This window comes from Centropristis striata, chromosome 12 (assembly GCF_030273125.1).
Source record: "Centropristis striata isolate RG_2023a ecotype Rhode Island chromosome 12, C.striata_1.0, whole genome shotgun sequence".
Lineage (NCBI taxonomy): Eukaryota > Metazoa > Chordata > Actinopteri > Perciformes > Serranidae > Centropristis > Centropristis striata.
The window spans coordinates 33,333,110-33,351,116 of NC_081528.1; the positions used below are offsets into that span (position 1 = coordinate 33,333,110).

The 18,007-nt window shown below is 36.6% G+C and overlaps 2 protein-coding genes across 4 annotated transcripts in view; both read right to left on the reverse strand.

Moving 5' to 3' along the window:
• dlg3 (discs, large homolog 3 (Drosophila)) overlaps positions 1-3,897 on the reverse strand; it is a 105,927-nt gene extending 102,030 nt beyond the window's left edge. The window contains exons 1-2 of one of the 2 annotated variants that reach the window (XM_059346754.1): positions 3,858-3,897; positions 267-398 (exon numbers count right to left, since the gene is read on the reverse strand). In XM_059346754.1, coding sequence (XP_059202737.1) covers positions 267-398; positions 3,858-3,882 — 157 coding nt within the window. In that variant the 5' untranslated portion in view covers positions 3,883-3,897. Of the gene's footprint in view, positions 1-266; positions 399-2,355; positions 2,627-3,857 lie in introns of those variants that run through there. The other variant, XM_059346755.1, reaches the window with a different exon arrangement.
• A 1,229-nt stretch (positions 3,898-5,126) lies between these two features.
• gdpd2 (glycerophosphodiester phosphodiesterase domain containing 2) lies at positions 5,127-17,424 on the reverse strand. 2 transcript variants are annotated; one of them, XM_059346232.1, is made up of 15 exons: positions 17,218-17,424; positions 16,368-16,471; positions 16,132-16,225; positions 14,670-14,729; positions 13,975-14,073; positions 13,759-13,852; positions 12,812-12,957; positions 11,902-11,984; positions 10,346-10,508; positions 10,030-10,236; positions 9,792-9,940; positions 7,470-7,617; positions 7,241-7,323; positions 7,119-7,147; positions 5,127-5,764 (listed from the first exon to the last, which is right to left on the reverse strand). In XM_059346232.1, exons 1-15 carry the CDS (start codon positions 17,302-17,304, stop codon positions 5,691-5,693), a joined length of 1,620 nt encoding a protein of 539 aa, XP_059202215.1. In that variant the 5' UTR covers positions 17,305-17,424; the 3' UTR covers positions 5,127-5,690. The 2 variants fall into 2 exon arrangements, with proteins under 2 accessions (XP_059202215.1, XP_059202216.1); XM_059346233.1 differs by lacking the exon at positions 7,119-7,147 and having other exon boundaries at positions 17,218-17,422.
• Between the last annotated feature and the right edge of the window lie 583 nt (positions 17,425-18,007).

The following is an 18,007-nucleotide window of genomic DNA, read 5'->3' on the forward strand; positions in this document are numbered from 1 at the left end:
TAATACAACCTGACCCTGTCTACATCCTGTATCTGGCTGCAGCCAATCACATGACAACACAAATCAGAGTATATAAGCTAATAAATAACTGAGTGTGTCAAACCACAGCAAGTTGTAAACCACTTCACTTGCTCAAAAATAAGGGGGTGTGCACAGGAAAAGGATTTAGAAAGTCCACCCTGAGAAAACTGTGATGTAATTTGCGCTAAAGGGCAGAGTTTTGAAGGACTTCTGCAAAACAAGCAGGTTTACAGTGTTTTTCTTACCAAGAAGGGCATGAAACAGCTGGCTGCCCAAGATGGAAGAGACTTTGCCCACGCTGTTCTTCAGGGCCTGCTCCTCTGGACTGGACAGGTTGGCTTGGTAGCGTCTGAGCAGCCCCACTGCTCGCTCTGTGTCTGCCTCACAAAAATAAATACATGTCTCAGGACAACAGCAGAGAACCTACACATGTTGGCAGTCATCAGTGACAGGGTCAGTAATATTACCGTGAAAGTAATATTTCTCGTATTGCTCTTAAAATGCAGTTAATTCACAGGTAGAATATAAAAACATGAAAAAAACATCTTTTTAGATCCGTTAGGGCTGAAACTTGTAATTGTTCTTATAATAAGTATTGCTATACTTTACTTCTTAATTAATATTTGGCTCAAAAAAAGTCAGCAAATAGGCAAAAAAAAAAGTGAAAGTAATATTTCTCGTATTGCTCTTAAAATGCAGTTAATTCACAGGTAGAATATAAAAACATGGAAAAATATATTTTTAGATCCGTTAGGGCTGAAACTTGTAATTGTTCTTATAATAAGTATTGCTATACTTTACTTCTTAATTAATATTTGGCTCCCAGAGGCCTTGGTGGCATCCTTAAATATACTGTTTTATTCAGCTAACAGTCCAAAACTCAAAAGGTATTCAGTTCCAAGACGACGATAAAAAAAAAAAGCTAAAAACATTTAAAGGCAATATGTGAAGTGGATTGTAACGTAACTTAAAAAACTGAGAATAACAGCCAGTGGACTGATTTCTATGCAAACAACTCGAGACGGTTTTGCTGGGAAAATCCAAAGGATGTGACGAACACAAGAATCAACATCAGCAGCATTTAATTCATGGAGGGACCTTTGTGTGGTTTTCGGATCAAAACTGACCCCAAGTTGCCTTGTAAGATAACACTACTGCGAAGTATGTGACTTATATTGTGATATTGTGCTTTGAACTATGCTCGCAGGATGCTCGCCCACTTAAAAGCTATTTATGTCATAAATAGCAAGGATTTTCTGAAAACTCCACATAGTACCTTTAAGGAACTGAACCACTGAATTGTGGGGTGGCAGTAGCTCAGTGGGGACTTGGCTTGTGAACTGGAAGATCGACAATTCAAGTCTCTGCACAGACCAAGTATCGGGTGTGGACTTGTAGCTGGAGAGGTGACAGTTCGCCTCCTGGACACTGGTGCGATGCTGTGAGAAAGGCACCGAACTCCAAACTGCTCGGGGCAGTCCATGGAAAGCCCCCTTGCTCTAAAATTGCTACATTATTGCATGTATATAGTTCCTCTTTGTGTATATTTCAGGCCTGTGTGTCATGCAATGTATTTGTGTTGTACAAAATAACAACAGAGTAACAAAACTAAAATTTCCTCTTGATAATAATAAAGAATGTTTACTTCTTCTAGTGGAATTTAGCTTCAAATAAAACAGTTTATTGAGTCAAATAATTGTTGTAGACTAATATTGTGCCAATCCATTAATTTGCCTTTCACCTTTTTTGAAACAATAATCTACTGAGAAACAAACAATGAACCATGAGAAGGTGAGTCAGTAGATGAAATACCATTATCCTTGAAGCTTCATTTTTAGCAAATATAAAGTGCAAATATGGGAATTTATAGAAAATATAATGATTAATATTTGACTTCTAGACAAACACAGCACTGCTGTTTGTTCCATTCCCCTGCAGAGCACATTAAAGGTATTTTTCTCTTGCAACGACTGTACAGCTGGTTGTTGAACCCGGTGGGTGGTGAGGAACACAGCACCAAGATGATGCACATCACGGAGGTAAATCTACAACTTCACAGTTTCCTACCTGATCCTGGACATTTTGATCGAGAAAAAAAACTCAAAACACAAAACTGTTGCCCGGAAGTTGCACAATATCCACTTACAGTACTTTTCATTCCTTAGGGACTCGGGAAAAAAACGTGTTTCTCAAGGGATTATAATTAAGGTTAGTAGGCCAGTGAAAAGAAACTTTCGTGAACTGCTGTGCTGGTATTAACCTGAAACTTTACTGAGATTTACTACAAAACTTTGACACGTGATGGATACGTTTCGTTTTGTTAACGGTACTTACCATATTTATGCACCATGGTGTGGCCAACTCGAAAAAAGGCATGTAAATTACACTTTGAGGGTTTTCTTAAAATAATAAAATAATTACAGTAATAATCCCGGGTAATTAAACTCCATAACTGTCGCTCCTTCTCCTCAAACAAGTGAGATGTTGAGTTTTTAAATCCCGTCGCTGGACACTCCCCGTCCGTCTGTAGTGTTCCTGCAGCAGCCAACGGTGGTCCACACCCACAGACAGGGGTTAAGATGTTACAAGAGGAGACTGTTTACTTCATGTTAACTTTTCCAGAAGTTTTGCAGCAAAAAAAAAAAACGGCCCCGGAGCGTGATATGTTCCTCCTCCCCTCACACACACACACACATGCCCCGCCTTCGTTGGAAAGCAGTCCTGTGGCCTCAATAAAACGCTCTAACATGAATATACATACATTTAACCAACCTGTTGTTAACTTTGGCTATCTGCTGCATGACTTCATCATTGGTAATCAATCAGTTTGATGTAGTCACGCCTAAGTCATTTTTTGTCAATTTTTTTTTTTTTTTTTTTGCCTCAATCATCTCCTCATGGCCACCTATGGGGAAATCACCTACATCCTCAGTTGATCAGATCATTTAATTTTACCCCTTTAAGATAATGGCCTATGTCAAGTGTGTGACTTAAGCGGATTTATTATGCCTAAGTCAAAATAAAATGTGACTTAGGCAATTTTTTGAACATGCCTTTGTAACTTAAGCAAGATATGGTAACACTTTATTTTGAAGGTGTCTACATAAGAGTGACATGAGCGTGTGTCATAAACATGACATGGGATGTGTCATGAACATCAATGACACTTTGAAGTAACATTAATGCTCATGATACTTGTCATGTCATGTTTCTGACAGGCTTGTGTGACTCTTATGATACTCTTATGATACTTGTCATGTCATGTTTCTGACAGGCTTGTGTGACTCTTATGTCGACACCTTCAAAATAAAGTGTTACCATATCTTGCTTAAGTCACAAAGGCATGTTCAAAAAATTGCCTAAGTCATGTATTTCTCTTGAGTTACATAATTTACACACAGAGCTATTACTATGCCAATAGCCATCATTTGTTACATCCTTTTTTAGTGGAATGATCAATAAATGTCATATGTTACACTTTTGGTGAAGTTTTTTGTGTTTCCTGCAAAACTTGAAAAAAATGAGATTATTTTAACAGGGTGACGATATTTAAAAGTTTTTTTTTCTACCTCAAGTCGTGTCCTTTCAAATGTTAGCATTGTGTGCCATCTAGTGGTGCGTTAAGGCGGTGCTGGGAAATCACAGTTATAGAGGAGCTAGCTTACAGCATAATGTGAAAAAAAAAGTTGTATACAGCCTGTTGTGGCTCCAGAGGGAGCTGTGTGAAGCCTGATAAATTGCCGCGAGTGAGTCAGCGTCGGTTTGGGGTTTTAGACTGCAAGTTTGAAGATGAGCAACAATCTGAGGGTGTGGAGTTGGAAAAGAAGTGCGCTTACCAGACCTTTGGAGCCCGCTCCGCATCTCCGGTGGAGGCTAGCAGCTCGAGGCTACATTAGCCGCTACTAGCATAACCGAACCGAATCTCTGACCCAACTGTCGGCGGCCGGGTTGCATCATGGGTAATGTAGGCGGAAGGCTTTGACGAGGAAGAAGAATGTGGGAATTAACAAACCGTTTTATATCTCGGTGAGTGAGTCTGACAAATGTTTCAGGGGTGCGATGCTAAATCCGCGGAGTACACTGAGTACACAGTACACTCTCGACCGCATACCACTGCCCCGAGGCAACGGGAAGTCGTTTTTACCCTCACATCCCATCCCATTTTTATATATACCGTATATTTTTATTCGTACACATTGTATCATGTCTTGATATGTTGCAGATGCATCAGATAATGAGCTCAGGTGGGTATAATGGTGCATTTTGGGGTCGGAACGCATAGCTTTTTCAGTGTATTTATATAGGTAATATTTAACATCTCAGTGCTGTGAAATAAATAAATAAATAATATACTTTACTGAAGCAAAGGTAGCAACATAACAGTAAAATCCCCGCTTTTAAATAAATAAATAACTATATACAAAATGTATGAATGTAATAGTTCTTATTATGGGCTCTGGCAGTGTTACATTTTTGTATAGGCTTATTATAGTATTAGATTGCATTACACAAATTATGAGCATTTCAATAATGTTGCTCACTGTTGCAGAGCTAATTGTTTCCATTTTATATACTGTTCTTGGGTGGTTTCATTTAGTGCATATCAATTCATTTTATTATATATCATAGGCTTCCTCTACAGGTAACTTGTAGCTGCCAGATAAATTCAGTGGAATTAAAAAAAGAAATGTATAAAATTTTTTAAAAAATCATCTAGAAAGGTACAAGTACTTAAGCATTGTACGTAAGTAAATGTGATTAGTTACTTTCCACAAATTTAAATAAAAAAATAAAAAAACTTACAAGCATGCGTGTGAATCTCTAAATATACACAATTGTTTAAAGAATTAAAGGCATGTTTTATTTTATATAGGCCTTTTTGTAGTGTGATTTTCCATTTGTTGTCTCAAGGATGTAAAGCATCCTTGGAGAAAATGTGACTCCCATTTTAAAAACAAAAACCAAAGAATTAAACCAAAAAATTAAGACTGGGGTGCATAAAATATGTTGGAAAAATACTGTATTTTAACATTAAGAAAGAAGGAACCATATGATTTAATGCAGCTTTTCTACAACTTTTTCGAATAAAAAAAATACTTTTTCTGTACAGAAATCAGATTTTTCTTGTTTGTTTTAAAAAAAATTATAAAGTATTTATTCATGTTGAGAATTACAAAGACACAGTTCAGTGTAGAAAATAGTTGTAGTGCTTTTGGCTCAGGTTACAGTTCATAGGCCTACATGTATTTTCTGCTGTGGTGACACCATGAAAAAAAGTTTTGTGACAAATCAAAACAGCAACAACAGAAGAAACAACATTAAAATGACATAAAGTGCCAAGAGGAAATCCAGTGCAGATCTACCGTGCACGTTGCAGTGATACAATCAGAGAAAAGCTTCGTACTTTAAGTAGTAACAGAAGAATGATTAAGACCCAGTTAACCAGCTAGACTTATACAAAAACATAAAGGTAAAACTGCCACCCAGTGGCACTTATTTGATTAATGCGTCTGAAAAAAAACAATATTCTTATTTCCATGGCTTTAAAATACAGTATATGTTATTCACATTAACTTTCTTCCTGATGTACGTCCAAAGGATTCAGGCGGTGCAGACAAAGATCCACATCAGTTTCTAACTGGAAAAATCTCATGCTGGAGTCTGGCGAGCTACGCCGTCGGTAAGAAGGGAGAGAGTTCTTTCTCGTTCCAGGCAGAAATATTGTCTCCTTGCTTCTCTGCTCCTGCGAAGAGTCACAAAGAATACATTTGTAAATTCTAACACATCACACCGGTCAAGGGTTCACAAGCTGTAACTAATTGTTTTGTTTATGGTTAATAAATATTTCTCCTAATAATTTATAGATCCCTTGGAAACTATTATTAAAACAGGATTAATACATTTTTGTACAACCAGCACTGCTCCCAGTAGACCACACACACCAAAACTGACAATAACTGCACTTTAATGTACATAAACCCTGCAATATCAATACCTTCAATACTCCTTACTGTGCAATACAAATATTTTTTTTAATTTAATATAATAGTGCAATTTTCAACTGTCTATATTGTATATATTGTTGCCAATTTTATATTATTATTTAGTGTTGAATATAATACTGTTAATACTTTTTTATATATATTTCTTCTTGTCTAAATTGCAAATATTTTTATATTTCTTGTTAATGTTTCTTGTTCCTATATTTATTAGTATTTTATTGATACTTCTTTCTATTTTTGCTGTACACTTTTTGCTGCTGTAGCACTGAAAAGTTCTCTTATCTAATCTAATCTTATTTATTTTTCTCACTTGAAACTGTTATCAAGCTGTTAACAAAGAATTTGAATCCATCAATTCTGCAGTTTTACATATTTTAAAATGTTCAAATAAATGTTTGAAGTTCTTAATAAGTGGATCACAGTAAAAAATGTGTTTTTTTTTAACACTGCATTCCAAAGTCTATTATGAATTGCCCAACTGATCAAGGAAGTGTTATTAATTGATTAACAGCGAGCCATAATTACAACTTTTTACCTCCATTGTCCATGCTTAGTAGTAAATACAACCTCACGTTATTGACAGTGTTAATTTGGTCATTGTAGTTTCATTATAAAGTGATTAATTTCACATCAAACCAAAATGATAACTTGGATTAATATCACCACATGGATTTGTGGACAGTAATGGTATCTGAAGATAGCCGTACGCACTTTAATAAATATATGAGCTGTTATAAAATGTTAGTAATGTAGCCAGTATTTATTTAGTATCATTAGTGTTAGTATGTTAATGAGAGATGAAACAATTAGTTAGTTAATAGATTATTCCACCAATAGAAAGGAATCAATCAATTAATTGCAAAAATCATTTTTCAAGCATAAAAAATAATCACACTTTATTTTATATTACTGTGAAGTGAAAGTGAAATTATTTGCGTCTAGAGCTTTCTGGAAAAAAAATTATGTTAATTAATGTGACATACGTTGATAACCATTAATAGATTAATTGTGAGAATAATCTGTAGACTGATCAGTAATGAAGATGATCCTTAGTTGTAGCCCCAATATTAACATTACAATCTAAACATACAGTACCTTTTCTGTGACGGAAACAGTATGTTTTCCTGGCAGAAACAGTGATGTGGATGAGTCAATCTATTCACTTTCACAAACAACAACAGACACAAATGTAAACAGTAAACATCTGCTCCGCTTACCTCTGAAAGATGTAGAGTCCAATCATTATCAGAAAAGATACAATGTCCACTATAATCCAGATTATTCTGTATGTAGAAGGCCCCTGAAATACATAAACACTCATAGGGTCAAGGTGCATCTTATTTCTGCTCCGAAACAAGTCCTTAAACTGATGGCGTTTAATGATGTAGAGTGAAATGAACAGAAAGGGAAGCAGCTTCTGTGTGTGCAGCTGTGTGTGTTGCTCACCAAGGTCCAGTCAGGCTGCTGCATCTCCTTTAGGAGGTGGCAGGAGTTGGTGGTAACGGAGCTGGCCCCTGCACACCACAGCAGAGAGAACAGCCAGCGATCATTAACCACCCACAGGTTCACCGTGATGTTCATGCTCCGAAGAACCCTGTCAGACACAAACAATGGAGAACAATTCATATGTAGAACTGCAAAAGTAACAGATTAAAAACAACTTAATAACATAGTCTAGAAAGTGAGATGTAGAACTTTGTAGAAATTAATAAAGAGAGAAGTGGTATATTGGAAGTAGGGGTGTCGAGATATACCGGTATTGACAATCATATTGATATCATGTTAATAATACACATATGATAAAATTTTGTAAATAATGGGTCTGGAAAGGTGACCAGAGCTAGCTTACTACTACAGTCTCCTGACCTGTAAGGCTGGGAGTGCAGGTCTGAACTATTAGCGTATGTTAGCGTAAAGACCGCAAGCAGAGTGACACTGTTAGCGTAGCTTAGCACAAAGACTAGAAGCAGAGTGAAACTGTTAGCGTAGCTTAGCACAAAGACTAGAAGCAGGGTGAAACTGTTAGCGTAGCTTAGCACAAAGACTAGAAGCAGAGTGACTGTTAGCGTAGCTTAGCACAAAGACTAGAAGCAGGGTGAAACTGTTAGCGTAGCTTAGCACAAAGACTAGAAGCAGAGTGACACTGTTAGCGTAGCTTAGCATAAAGACTGGAAGCAGGGTGAAACTGGACTCACTATCTGCACTGCACAGTGTCATAAATTATACGTTATTTTAGCTGCTGTAACCGTATATATCTGGCATTTATCTCTGGGTTTATAAGTAGGAATGCATCTATAGATCGGCACATTATTTTGCCAAAAAACTCTTTGAGTTAACCTAACCATGCTACATGCCAATTTAGTTGACATCACCCAACCCTAAATAATCCAGCGCCTCTGAAATTATTTCTGTTTTTTCTTCATTCTTGCTTTTTTTGTGAAGTTATGGTAACAGACCCTCTCTTCTTTGAATTTTGAGTGTAATTCTTTCTCCCAAAAAGAGATAAAATGCACGATAATAAAGTTGGTGATAAATTTGACTCAGCATTTTCTTCCTCTTCTATAGATATTGCAATAGTGACAGTATTGCAAATTCTCTCGGCCACAATAATCGTGTAGTTCAATATAGAAAGCCATGTCATAAGGCTAGAACACCATGTACAAGCTCTTGCTCTCTGTTGACTTTGTATTTACAGAAGGAGCCTCCTTGTCAATTCCCTCTACTAGCAATCAACAGGAAAATGCCAAAGGCCATAGTGTGGTGAAATGCATTACCAACAGGGGTGAAGAATCCATACTACTACTTCTTATAAGCTGATGAACCGCAAAAACAAGTTTTTACAAGGACAATCATGGATACACACATTTAGTATGCCTCATGTTACTTGCATAGTGCATTTTGTCGTAAATTCAATCCATATATCCAGTCTAACTACACTGTAATAAATTATTCTATAGTCATTTCATTTTACTTAATATATTTGATAAAATGTATTAAATATAAATGCATCCTTGATTTTGAGGCAGTTGTTTAAGTAACTTTAATATAAAACTGTTTGAGATATAATCTACTTATTTTGATCACATTAAATATAATATTTATGTGTATGTAATTCTAAATCAAGAGAATTTTGAATGAATCCAACACAATAGAATTAGTCAGTTTTTAAATGACAGGCACTTCCTGTTGAGTTGTTATCAACTCAACTTGTAACCTAGTTAGATTTAATTAATAATATTGCATGCAATCTGTTGCCTCAATTTTATTGAGTAGCTATTGTTTATCTTTTTTTACAGTGTACATTTATTTAAGTTAAGCTAAAGCATTTTGACAAGATGTACTTGTGTTGTGGTGGAATATGTATAAATCAGGTAACTATGCAGTAATATGTTTTCTGGTGCTTTAGCTTACAGACACATAGAGAGCTAAAAATGACCATTTGACATGTTTAAACATGATGTTTTTAGGCAACTACAGACATTTTGTGGTGTTCTATCTCTGTGCAGCACTTTCCTAAAACATGTTTCTACACTGCTTTTCATTCTTTAGTAACTAATTAGTTTGTTTTTTCATCAGTGGAACAACACCCATGGGTTGGGACATTATTTCAAATATCATTCCCCAGAGGCCGATCCTGCGTCTTTATATTCAGTGCCAGCAGTGTGTCTCAGCATGCTACACACACACACACACACACACTTCTAACTAACAGGCTACTGTGTATGCCCTCTAGTACTAAATAATTAAGATGTTATTTTATTTCTTTACCTGATTTCATCTGTACTAAACTTGCTGTATTTCACATTCAGGTGGTCCTCTCCATTGTCCAGCATTTCAGATTCGTTGTTATAAACCTGGATGAATCCTGGAGCCGTCTTTCTCACATATTCTCTCTCTGCTGGAGGAAGCCACAGGATCTATAAAAAGGAACATGCAACGCCTTTAGACAATATTCCTTATCATGAAATATCTCAAATTCCGTTAGAGGGATTGGAATTAGACTCACCAGGCTTTGGTCAATGCCAGATCTCAAGATAGTGTCCACTGTGTCAACTGTGTCATTCTCCTGATTGGGACTATAAAGGTCAAATATCACTGAGATGTTGTGCTGCTTAGCGAGGTTCAGGAGCTGAAGTAAGGAGGGTATGCTCTGATTCTTTGCTGTTTTCTTCTCCTCTTCTGAGAGGCTGGACACCGAACGGAAAGGATCTGTCTGAAAAATCAGATAATATACTTCCTGTAACTGTAGCACCCTGCATAAAAACACACATAAACATTCATGTGAGAGTGTGGACAGTCATGTTTCAAAGCATAGGCCTCACCTCTAGGAACCATTCACCTGCATTCAAAGTCTGTAACTCTTTCCAGGTGAGGTTGCTGCTGCTGCTGAAGTCTTTGTCATTGAATTTCTTCTTTACGTCTGTCGTTCTCAACAAGAACCCGAAAGACTCATTGTCATGCATCAGGAAGGGAATTCTGTCTTTACTAGGATAGAAACACAGTAAAAGAAATGATCTGCGTGGCCAAAACAATCCCAATTAAAAGGTGTTTAAAGTAATTTATCATATATATCTTTATTGGGTTGTCAGGACATAATACATATTCAATCAGAAAAGGTACAATTCACCCATTTTTCCCCCTTTTAGAACAACCCCCCGCCCCCCGAACCAGAGAGTTACATTCACATAAAATAAGCAAAAAACAATAAATAGTAATGATAATGAGAAAATACAACTCTCTCCCCCTCAAAGAAAAACAGGAGGGGTGAACAGTAGCCAAATAAACAATAATAAAAAACGAAAAATTAAAATATACATATATATATACACACATACATACATACATACACACACACATACACATGTATACATACATACATACATAATAATACCAAACAAATAATAATAATAATACTAAATAAATAAATAAAATAAAAAGGGACATTTAGAGGAGATATACAGAATGCTTGGAAAAAAACAAACAAAAAATAGCTATAACAATTTGTATATGTTGTGCATGGGTTTAAAGTAATTTATGACCCGTTTTTTGTCTCTGAGTTATTGCAGGAGTGCTGCAGCATTTCTGCACTGCAATGTTTTTTTAATTCTCACTTTTTGTTATTCCACATGAAAAGCATCAGTAAATACCCTGCTCCTACAGAGCCTACAGAGGTCGTCTGGAATGTGAATTGCCATCATCGGCTTAGTGGTGTTGACACTGAAGCTTTGTGACCATGGTGAAGTTTGTTCATAGGCTAACACATCTATCAGTTGCATTTATACTCCAAAAATCATAAAGTGGTCTTCATTTGTGAAGATTATCTTGCTGAACAAAACATGTAAGGATATTAAATGCTGCCACGGAGCTTAATTTCTGCAATAATCCAATTTCTTTTGTCAAGGGAAGCAGGGTGATGCTAACTTCCAGATTGGCTTACAATAATACGCCATCCCTGCAGCTCTCGATATCAACAACCAGATGAAATTAACTGATCATTTAATCAGTATAATAAGAACAAAATTAATAAGAATAACTCAGCTGACCTTGATTTGCAACATAAAAATACAACATTTTGAAAAAAGTCACAAAAGTAAAAGTCTTGTAATATCCTCCAATCCTCCAATGAAATTATTATTATTATTATTATTATTATTATCATTAATGGCCCTATAAAGGGCTACCTAGCCAGAGCCTTTCTGAAGCCCAAAACATAAGGAAAAAGTGTAAGGAATGGATTAAAGAGTATGTTTATCTGCTTTAACATAAATTATGTTTGAACATTTAAACTATGTCATCCACTGCTTATTATTCCCCACTTTAAAGGTTTAGAGACAGTAACTACTGGTTCTGTAGAAATTGCTGTAATCACTAAATTTACCTGAGTTGCACGTCTGTCTCAAAGGCTGTCACGCCGCATGTGATGCTGCTTTCAAACGACATCATGGTGTTCTCCGGGGCCAGCTGAACACAGTGAGGACAGATGGGTGAGACACATTTGTGTGCTTAAACTCTCAAACTACCCTAAAGCTGTGTGAACACACACACACAAGCCCAAATACTCAGTGTTAATTTAAGCTTATTGGTGACCCAGGAGCACAGCAAACTAACAGGGAGAGAAGCACAGCATATGGGGCCCGCACATCATTGGACATTTGTTTACACCTGAGCCAGGCGGAGAGTATTGGCACATGGAAATGCAAAGTCATTTAACATATCAGTAAACGGAGTATGATGTATTGTATGGTTTTCTTCAGATGACAGGAGATTATTAATATATTTTCATGGGCCGTAGCAGTCAATATTTATGTTTGAGTGGCTTATGAATGAGAGGAATAGTCTGACATGTTGAGAAATAAACTTATTTGCTTTAGATTTGGCTGTCAATCATGTCATCTAACTCCTGGCGAGTTATGACATGATTGACAGCCAAATCTGTCCAGAGAGTGCAATTTCAAAAGAAGTCGATCTGAGGTTTCGACTGACCAAGGCCAGGTCAAACCTTTGTTAAATAGTGACTGATTAGTTTAATAAAAAAACACCAATGACTAATACTCTGGATTTCTTGTTGTCACTTGAGGTATTAATATTTTACATATTTTATCGTGTTTTATGTACTTTGGTGTGTGTGCCAAAGCCTCTGTGTGTTCTGTGTTTGATCTGGCTGCAAGATTAAAGTTAGACTTGAAATGAAAGTTGAGAAAAAGTTGAAAAGAGATGCAACACAATGCGAGGTGGGCCGTGTGTACCTTCAGGGTGTTGTCAAGTAAAACAGAAAACAGGATGCTCACCATCGGTGCGCCTCGGTGACCATAGAGGTTTGGTTTTTCAGGTATTTCATGCTTTTCTATCAGACATGGAGACTGGATGATCAGGGGACACAGGAAGATGGTGGCGGACATCGTTACAAATATCACTGCGATCAGGAACTTGGACCCTGGTGAGAACAAAAGTTGAACAATAAGATAATCTCCTCTAGCTGTTTACACTGCTGTGATGTGTGAGTAAATAACAAGCATTGTTTGTACTTTGGGGGGTTTCATGAATATCATCAGTGCTTTTCAAGTCTTGTATCCTTTTTTCCTTGCAGGAAGAGGTGGGGCCCAGACAGTCATTGTTTTAATGTCTGAAGCCTCAATTCCCAAGACCTAAACTTTAAATTTTGAGTCCTAAACAAATCATAATGTTCTCTTCACCAAATGTAATGCCATTTTAACATTAATAAAGTAATCATACATTAAATTTACAAAAATTCCAGGGACTAATAAAGGCATATCTTATCTCTTACTGTTGTCCAGGTAGGGCTGATTTTAACTACTTAATATACTGTTATGTGGTTTAATTTATAAAAATGTATAATCATTTCAAATTGATCATGTTTTTATGTTAAATCTTGACCTGAAAAGTAACTAAAGCTGTCAGGTAAATGTAGTGTACAATTTTTGCCTCCTTAACCCTTTATCAGGCAAAGAACTATATTTGGTAAGTTTTAACTCGTAAATCTACAACTTTTTTCGCGCAGATTTGCCACTTTAAATCTCTTAAATCTGCGACTTTTTTTTTTGTAGAATTGCCACTTTAATCTAGTAAATTTGCAACTCTTTTCTCTCGAAATATTACCTGAAGTTACCAAATATAGTTCTTTGCCTAATAAAGGGTGAAACATGTATCCACAAACATGGTTGTAATCATATCTGAATTGTGCCAGTGTGTTCTTTCAGATGAGTGTGAGACGTACATTTCCCTCTGGCCGAGTGGAAGCCCTTGAAGACGAACGAGCTCAGCAGGGTTAGCGCTCCAACAGCACCAAACTGCAGGAAAGGAGCCGAGGCCTGAGAGGAAAACCAACAGGCACACCAGGAGCACATGATGAAAACTAAGAACTAAAACAACAACAACATACATTTAAATGATATAATTCCCATAAGTCCCTGACACGAGAGCCTCGCCGTACCTGCAGTGAGAGGAGAACTGTCGGCCATTCTTGTCGCCACTGGAGAGAAATTCCTGCGACCCCGAAAACGATGAATAGAACACCAAAAAATAAGAAAATCTGTAAAGATTAAAAAACAAATACAATCAACAATTTGAACAACCTATATAGATGATGCATACACTGCAAAAAAGCCAACTTGTATTTTTTGGCCTAAAACTGATTTAATTTGGTAAAACTTGACATTTAGGGCAATAATGTAAGTTAGCACAACAAAGGAAGCCAGTTGTCTGCTCAAAAACAAGTTTGTGAGTTGTTGTTACTTATATCTTTAAGTTGGGGTTCAAAACAAGGGACAATAGTTCTGCTAACTCTTATTTCTTTGTTGTGAAATTTGGTCATTAGCGAAAGCTAGCGGCTAACTGATGCTAGCGGCTAACTGATGCTAGCGGCGCTGCTTGTTACAGCTACAAGAGTAGCCATTAGCGTATCAATGCTAACTCAAAATTGTGGTCACAACATTAGTTGACATTTCATAGCGGCCAGAGAAATTCAGAGTTGAGCAAACTCAAAAACAAAAATTAAAATATTTAGTTTAATTGTCCAACTTAAAATGATTTTGAAGTTTGTTGCCTTGAAATTTTGAGTTCACCCAACTTTTCTTTTTTTGCAGTGTATGTGGATAAAAAAGTTTGACAGTTAAATAATTTAGATACCTTGTGCAGCCAGTGTAAGTTGAGAGGTTCTCCTAAGGCAACTTGGAACAATGCAAAGAGCTGTAATGAAAGGTGTAATGTTATGAAAATGCAACTTACTCAATACTTACTTACTTACTACTTACTACTGTCATAATATCTGGTTATATGATACAAGACTAAACAATGTCTCCGTCTCTCATTTAGTTTAATTTCTAAACATCCAATCTCTTGCCAGTAATCAACCACCCATGTGACAGTAAGGTCAAATATTCTGCAGTCACTCGATTCAGATCCTTAACTCTGATAAAAGTACACTCCACTACAAGTAAAATCCTGCTTTCAAATTCTTACTAGAGTCAAAGTATGTAAGTATCATCAGCTTTTCTGTCCTGTGAGAACCATATCTCATGTCAACTTTTCATGAAAAATATGAAAAACATTTTTTCAGCTTTTAAATAGTTTATTTAACTTAAGAAGTAGGCTAATTTCCTATAAGGAACACTTCAGCCTGGTCTCTCCTACAAATTATGCTTAGATGCAACTAAAATGCATAGTAATATATTTTCTCCTAGATTACTTTGTGTACAGTATATGAGTGTTCACACCGGTAAAGACATGTTTAAACTGTAGATTTATTTCGAATCACAACGTTAATCACAAGTTTAAAATGGCAACTTTATAATCCTGATGAAATGCAATTGAGAATACAGTTTTGTTGTATAGCAGCAAATTCAGGTTATTACATACATATTAAAATCCCCTCAAAATATCATCTGAAATGTAACCAAAGCTATCAGACAAATTTAGGTGAATAAAAAGAATAAAAAAGAAGTTTAAAGTTGCATAAAATGGAAATACTCAAGTGAAATAACCTTGAATTTAAGTACAGAATTTCAGTAAATGAACTTGGTTATCAGTGGTGGAATGTAACTAAGTACATTTTCATTCATACAATTTTAAGGTACTTGTACTTTACTGGAGTATTTCCATTTTATATAACTTTATACTTCTACTTCACTACATTTCAGAAGCAAATGTACTTTTTACACCTCCACATTTAGCTGACAGCTTAAGTCAAGATTTAACATGAAAACATGATCAATTTAATGTGATTAGACATTTGTTTTAAAATGAAACCTCATAGTTGATGAGAAATGAGCCCTGTCTTTACAAAATTAGAACCCTGCTTACATAAATGTTTCTAAACAAGTACTCTAAAAATATATTTACAATATATAAAACAAACTGAGTGCGTCCATTCTGCATAACGAATACTTTAACTTTTGATACTTTAAGTACATTTTGATGCTGATATTTTTGTACTTTTACTTCAGTAAGTTTTGAATGCAGGACTTTAACTTGTAGTGCAGTAATTTCACTGTGTGGTATTAGTACTTTTACTACAGTAAGGGATCTGAATACTTTTCCCACCACTGTTGGTTATCTATTTCTATCATTACTACAAACAGTGTATTCTCACCAGTATCAGAACACAGTAGCAGGTTATCACTGCAGAAATGATGATCAGCACCATGAACCAGTTCACCCATGTCTTCAGTTTGGTGAAGCCCTTCCTGATAATAGAAAAAAGAGGGCAACATAGGGTTAGCAGAATAAAGGTCACCAGGAAAGAAAGGGAAGAAAAAGAAAGGAAAGAGAGGGCTTTTGTGCCTGATTCAATGTGGTCCATTTGTCTTTATGTTTGTGATCACTCACCAGTTAACGTCTTCTTGGTCATTAAAAGTAATCAGACAGATGTACATCCAGCTCAGGGAAAGCACCGAAACCAGAGTGACGACTGAGAACCAGCAGCATGCGTTCTAAAAGAAACAGGTGAAATATTCAAAGCTTTGAGATCATGAGAGTTAAAATAATAATCAAATTTTTTTGCATGCTGTGTGCGTGTGCAGGTGAAAGTGTGGATTCCTGTGGGAATTCGATCTGAGACGACAATGGAACAATTCCAACATTTTTTCACAGTTGGCTTTACGCCTTGTACTGTCTTGTGACACGCACCACAGACAGGCCCTTCATGCTCTTACACCATCAACAACACACCTACACCTTTTTTCTCATAAATTATAGGCCGTCACCAACAGGCCTTCTCCCCCTTTATGATCCTGTTCCACATAAATACAAAAACAAGCCTGTTCGGGCCTGTGGGTTTACTTATTTATGTTGGCACACACATTTAGCCATCGTCATTACTGCTTTTATAACATTTTCTAGTAATATGTGACAAGATTTCTTTAAAATGCATCTAAAGCATGTTATTCATACAATAAACTGTTCATTGGCAATATTTTACATTTCTGAATTCAGTCTGGCAGAATGTTAATCCCTGATTATGGGGCTTTGTAAAGGTTATGTGCAAGGAACCTGAAGACTGAAACAGATTAAGTTATTCTGAAGCATTGATTTTATCAACATCACACACTGCCTTACAGAGCATTGCTGAAGGAAAGTGGAACATCTAAAACTTATATAAACTCCTTTGTGGTCATATAAGAATATATCCATGTTTGAGAAATATATAAAAGCAAAAATATGTCTTAAAAATACTCACTTTTCTATGAGTTTTTCCTGAATTCCTCCAGTGGCAGCTGTATAAGCCCCTGCTGCAAACTCTGCAACAACTCTCTTCTTGAGTCATTGCTTCTCCTCCTCATTCACAGTGTAGCAAACGCAGATTCTGTTCGACGCCTGATACATGCACCCTGAAGAAGGATGGACACCGAAGAGAGGCCCGACCTCATTCACCCCTCTAGAACCTGTGAAGTGGAGGGAAAAAAAGACGACTGTGACAGAAAGCAAATGAGGGAGGGGGTATTACGGCAATCCCTTTTTAAACACCCGCTCAAAGGAGCCAGTGTGCAAAATGGGGTATCACCACTGGCAGCACTTACAATGGCCATCACCATGGGGTATTGAGAGTCGTGCACAGAGTGAAGTCACACTATTGGAGCCACGGTGACAGGCACATCCATGCACGGGGGGGAGGGGGAGGAGGAAATAAACTGTGCATAAATGAAAAACAAATAGTTTATGTTCTGACAGTGAAGGGCACTCATTTGACATGGCATGATGACTTTATGCAGGTGTAGATGGCAGGAATTTCCACACTGCAAGAGCCTGAGAACAGGGCACAGCAGCAAGATGCCAAAAAACATGTTGGGGCAAATATGTCTCAAATGTGTTAGGTTTCGGTCCAATTTTCCAGAGGGGACATGGGAAAAAACAGATTGTTTGTCACCCAATGGAAAAGCACATTAAGCAATAACGGTGTCTTTTGTAAAGGGGCCTTTATACAACCAACTGTTTCTTGTTAGACTTGATTTGGCTTGGGATTTTGCCAG

What these genes read in the sequence shown, in the direction of transcription:
- gdpd2 (XM_059346232.1), bottom strand. Translation starts at nt 17,304, where the DNA reads ATGACTCAAGAAGAGAGTTGTTGCAGAGTTTGCAGCAGGGGCTTATAC. An exon ending in GAGACAGACGTGCAACTCAG is followed by an intron (nt 10,509 to 11,901) that starts GTAAATTTAGTG and finishes TTTCTATCCTAG; the next exon opens with TAAAGACAGAATTCCCTTCC. An exon ending in TTTAGTACAGATGAAATCAG is followed by an intron (nt 7,618 to 9,791) that starts GTAAAGAAATAA and finishes TGTGTCTGACAG; the next exon opens with GGTTCTTCGGAGCATGAACA.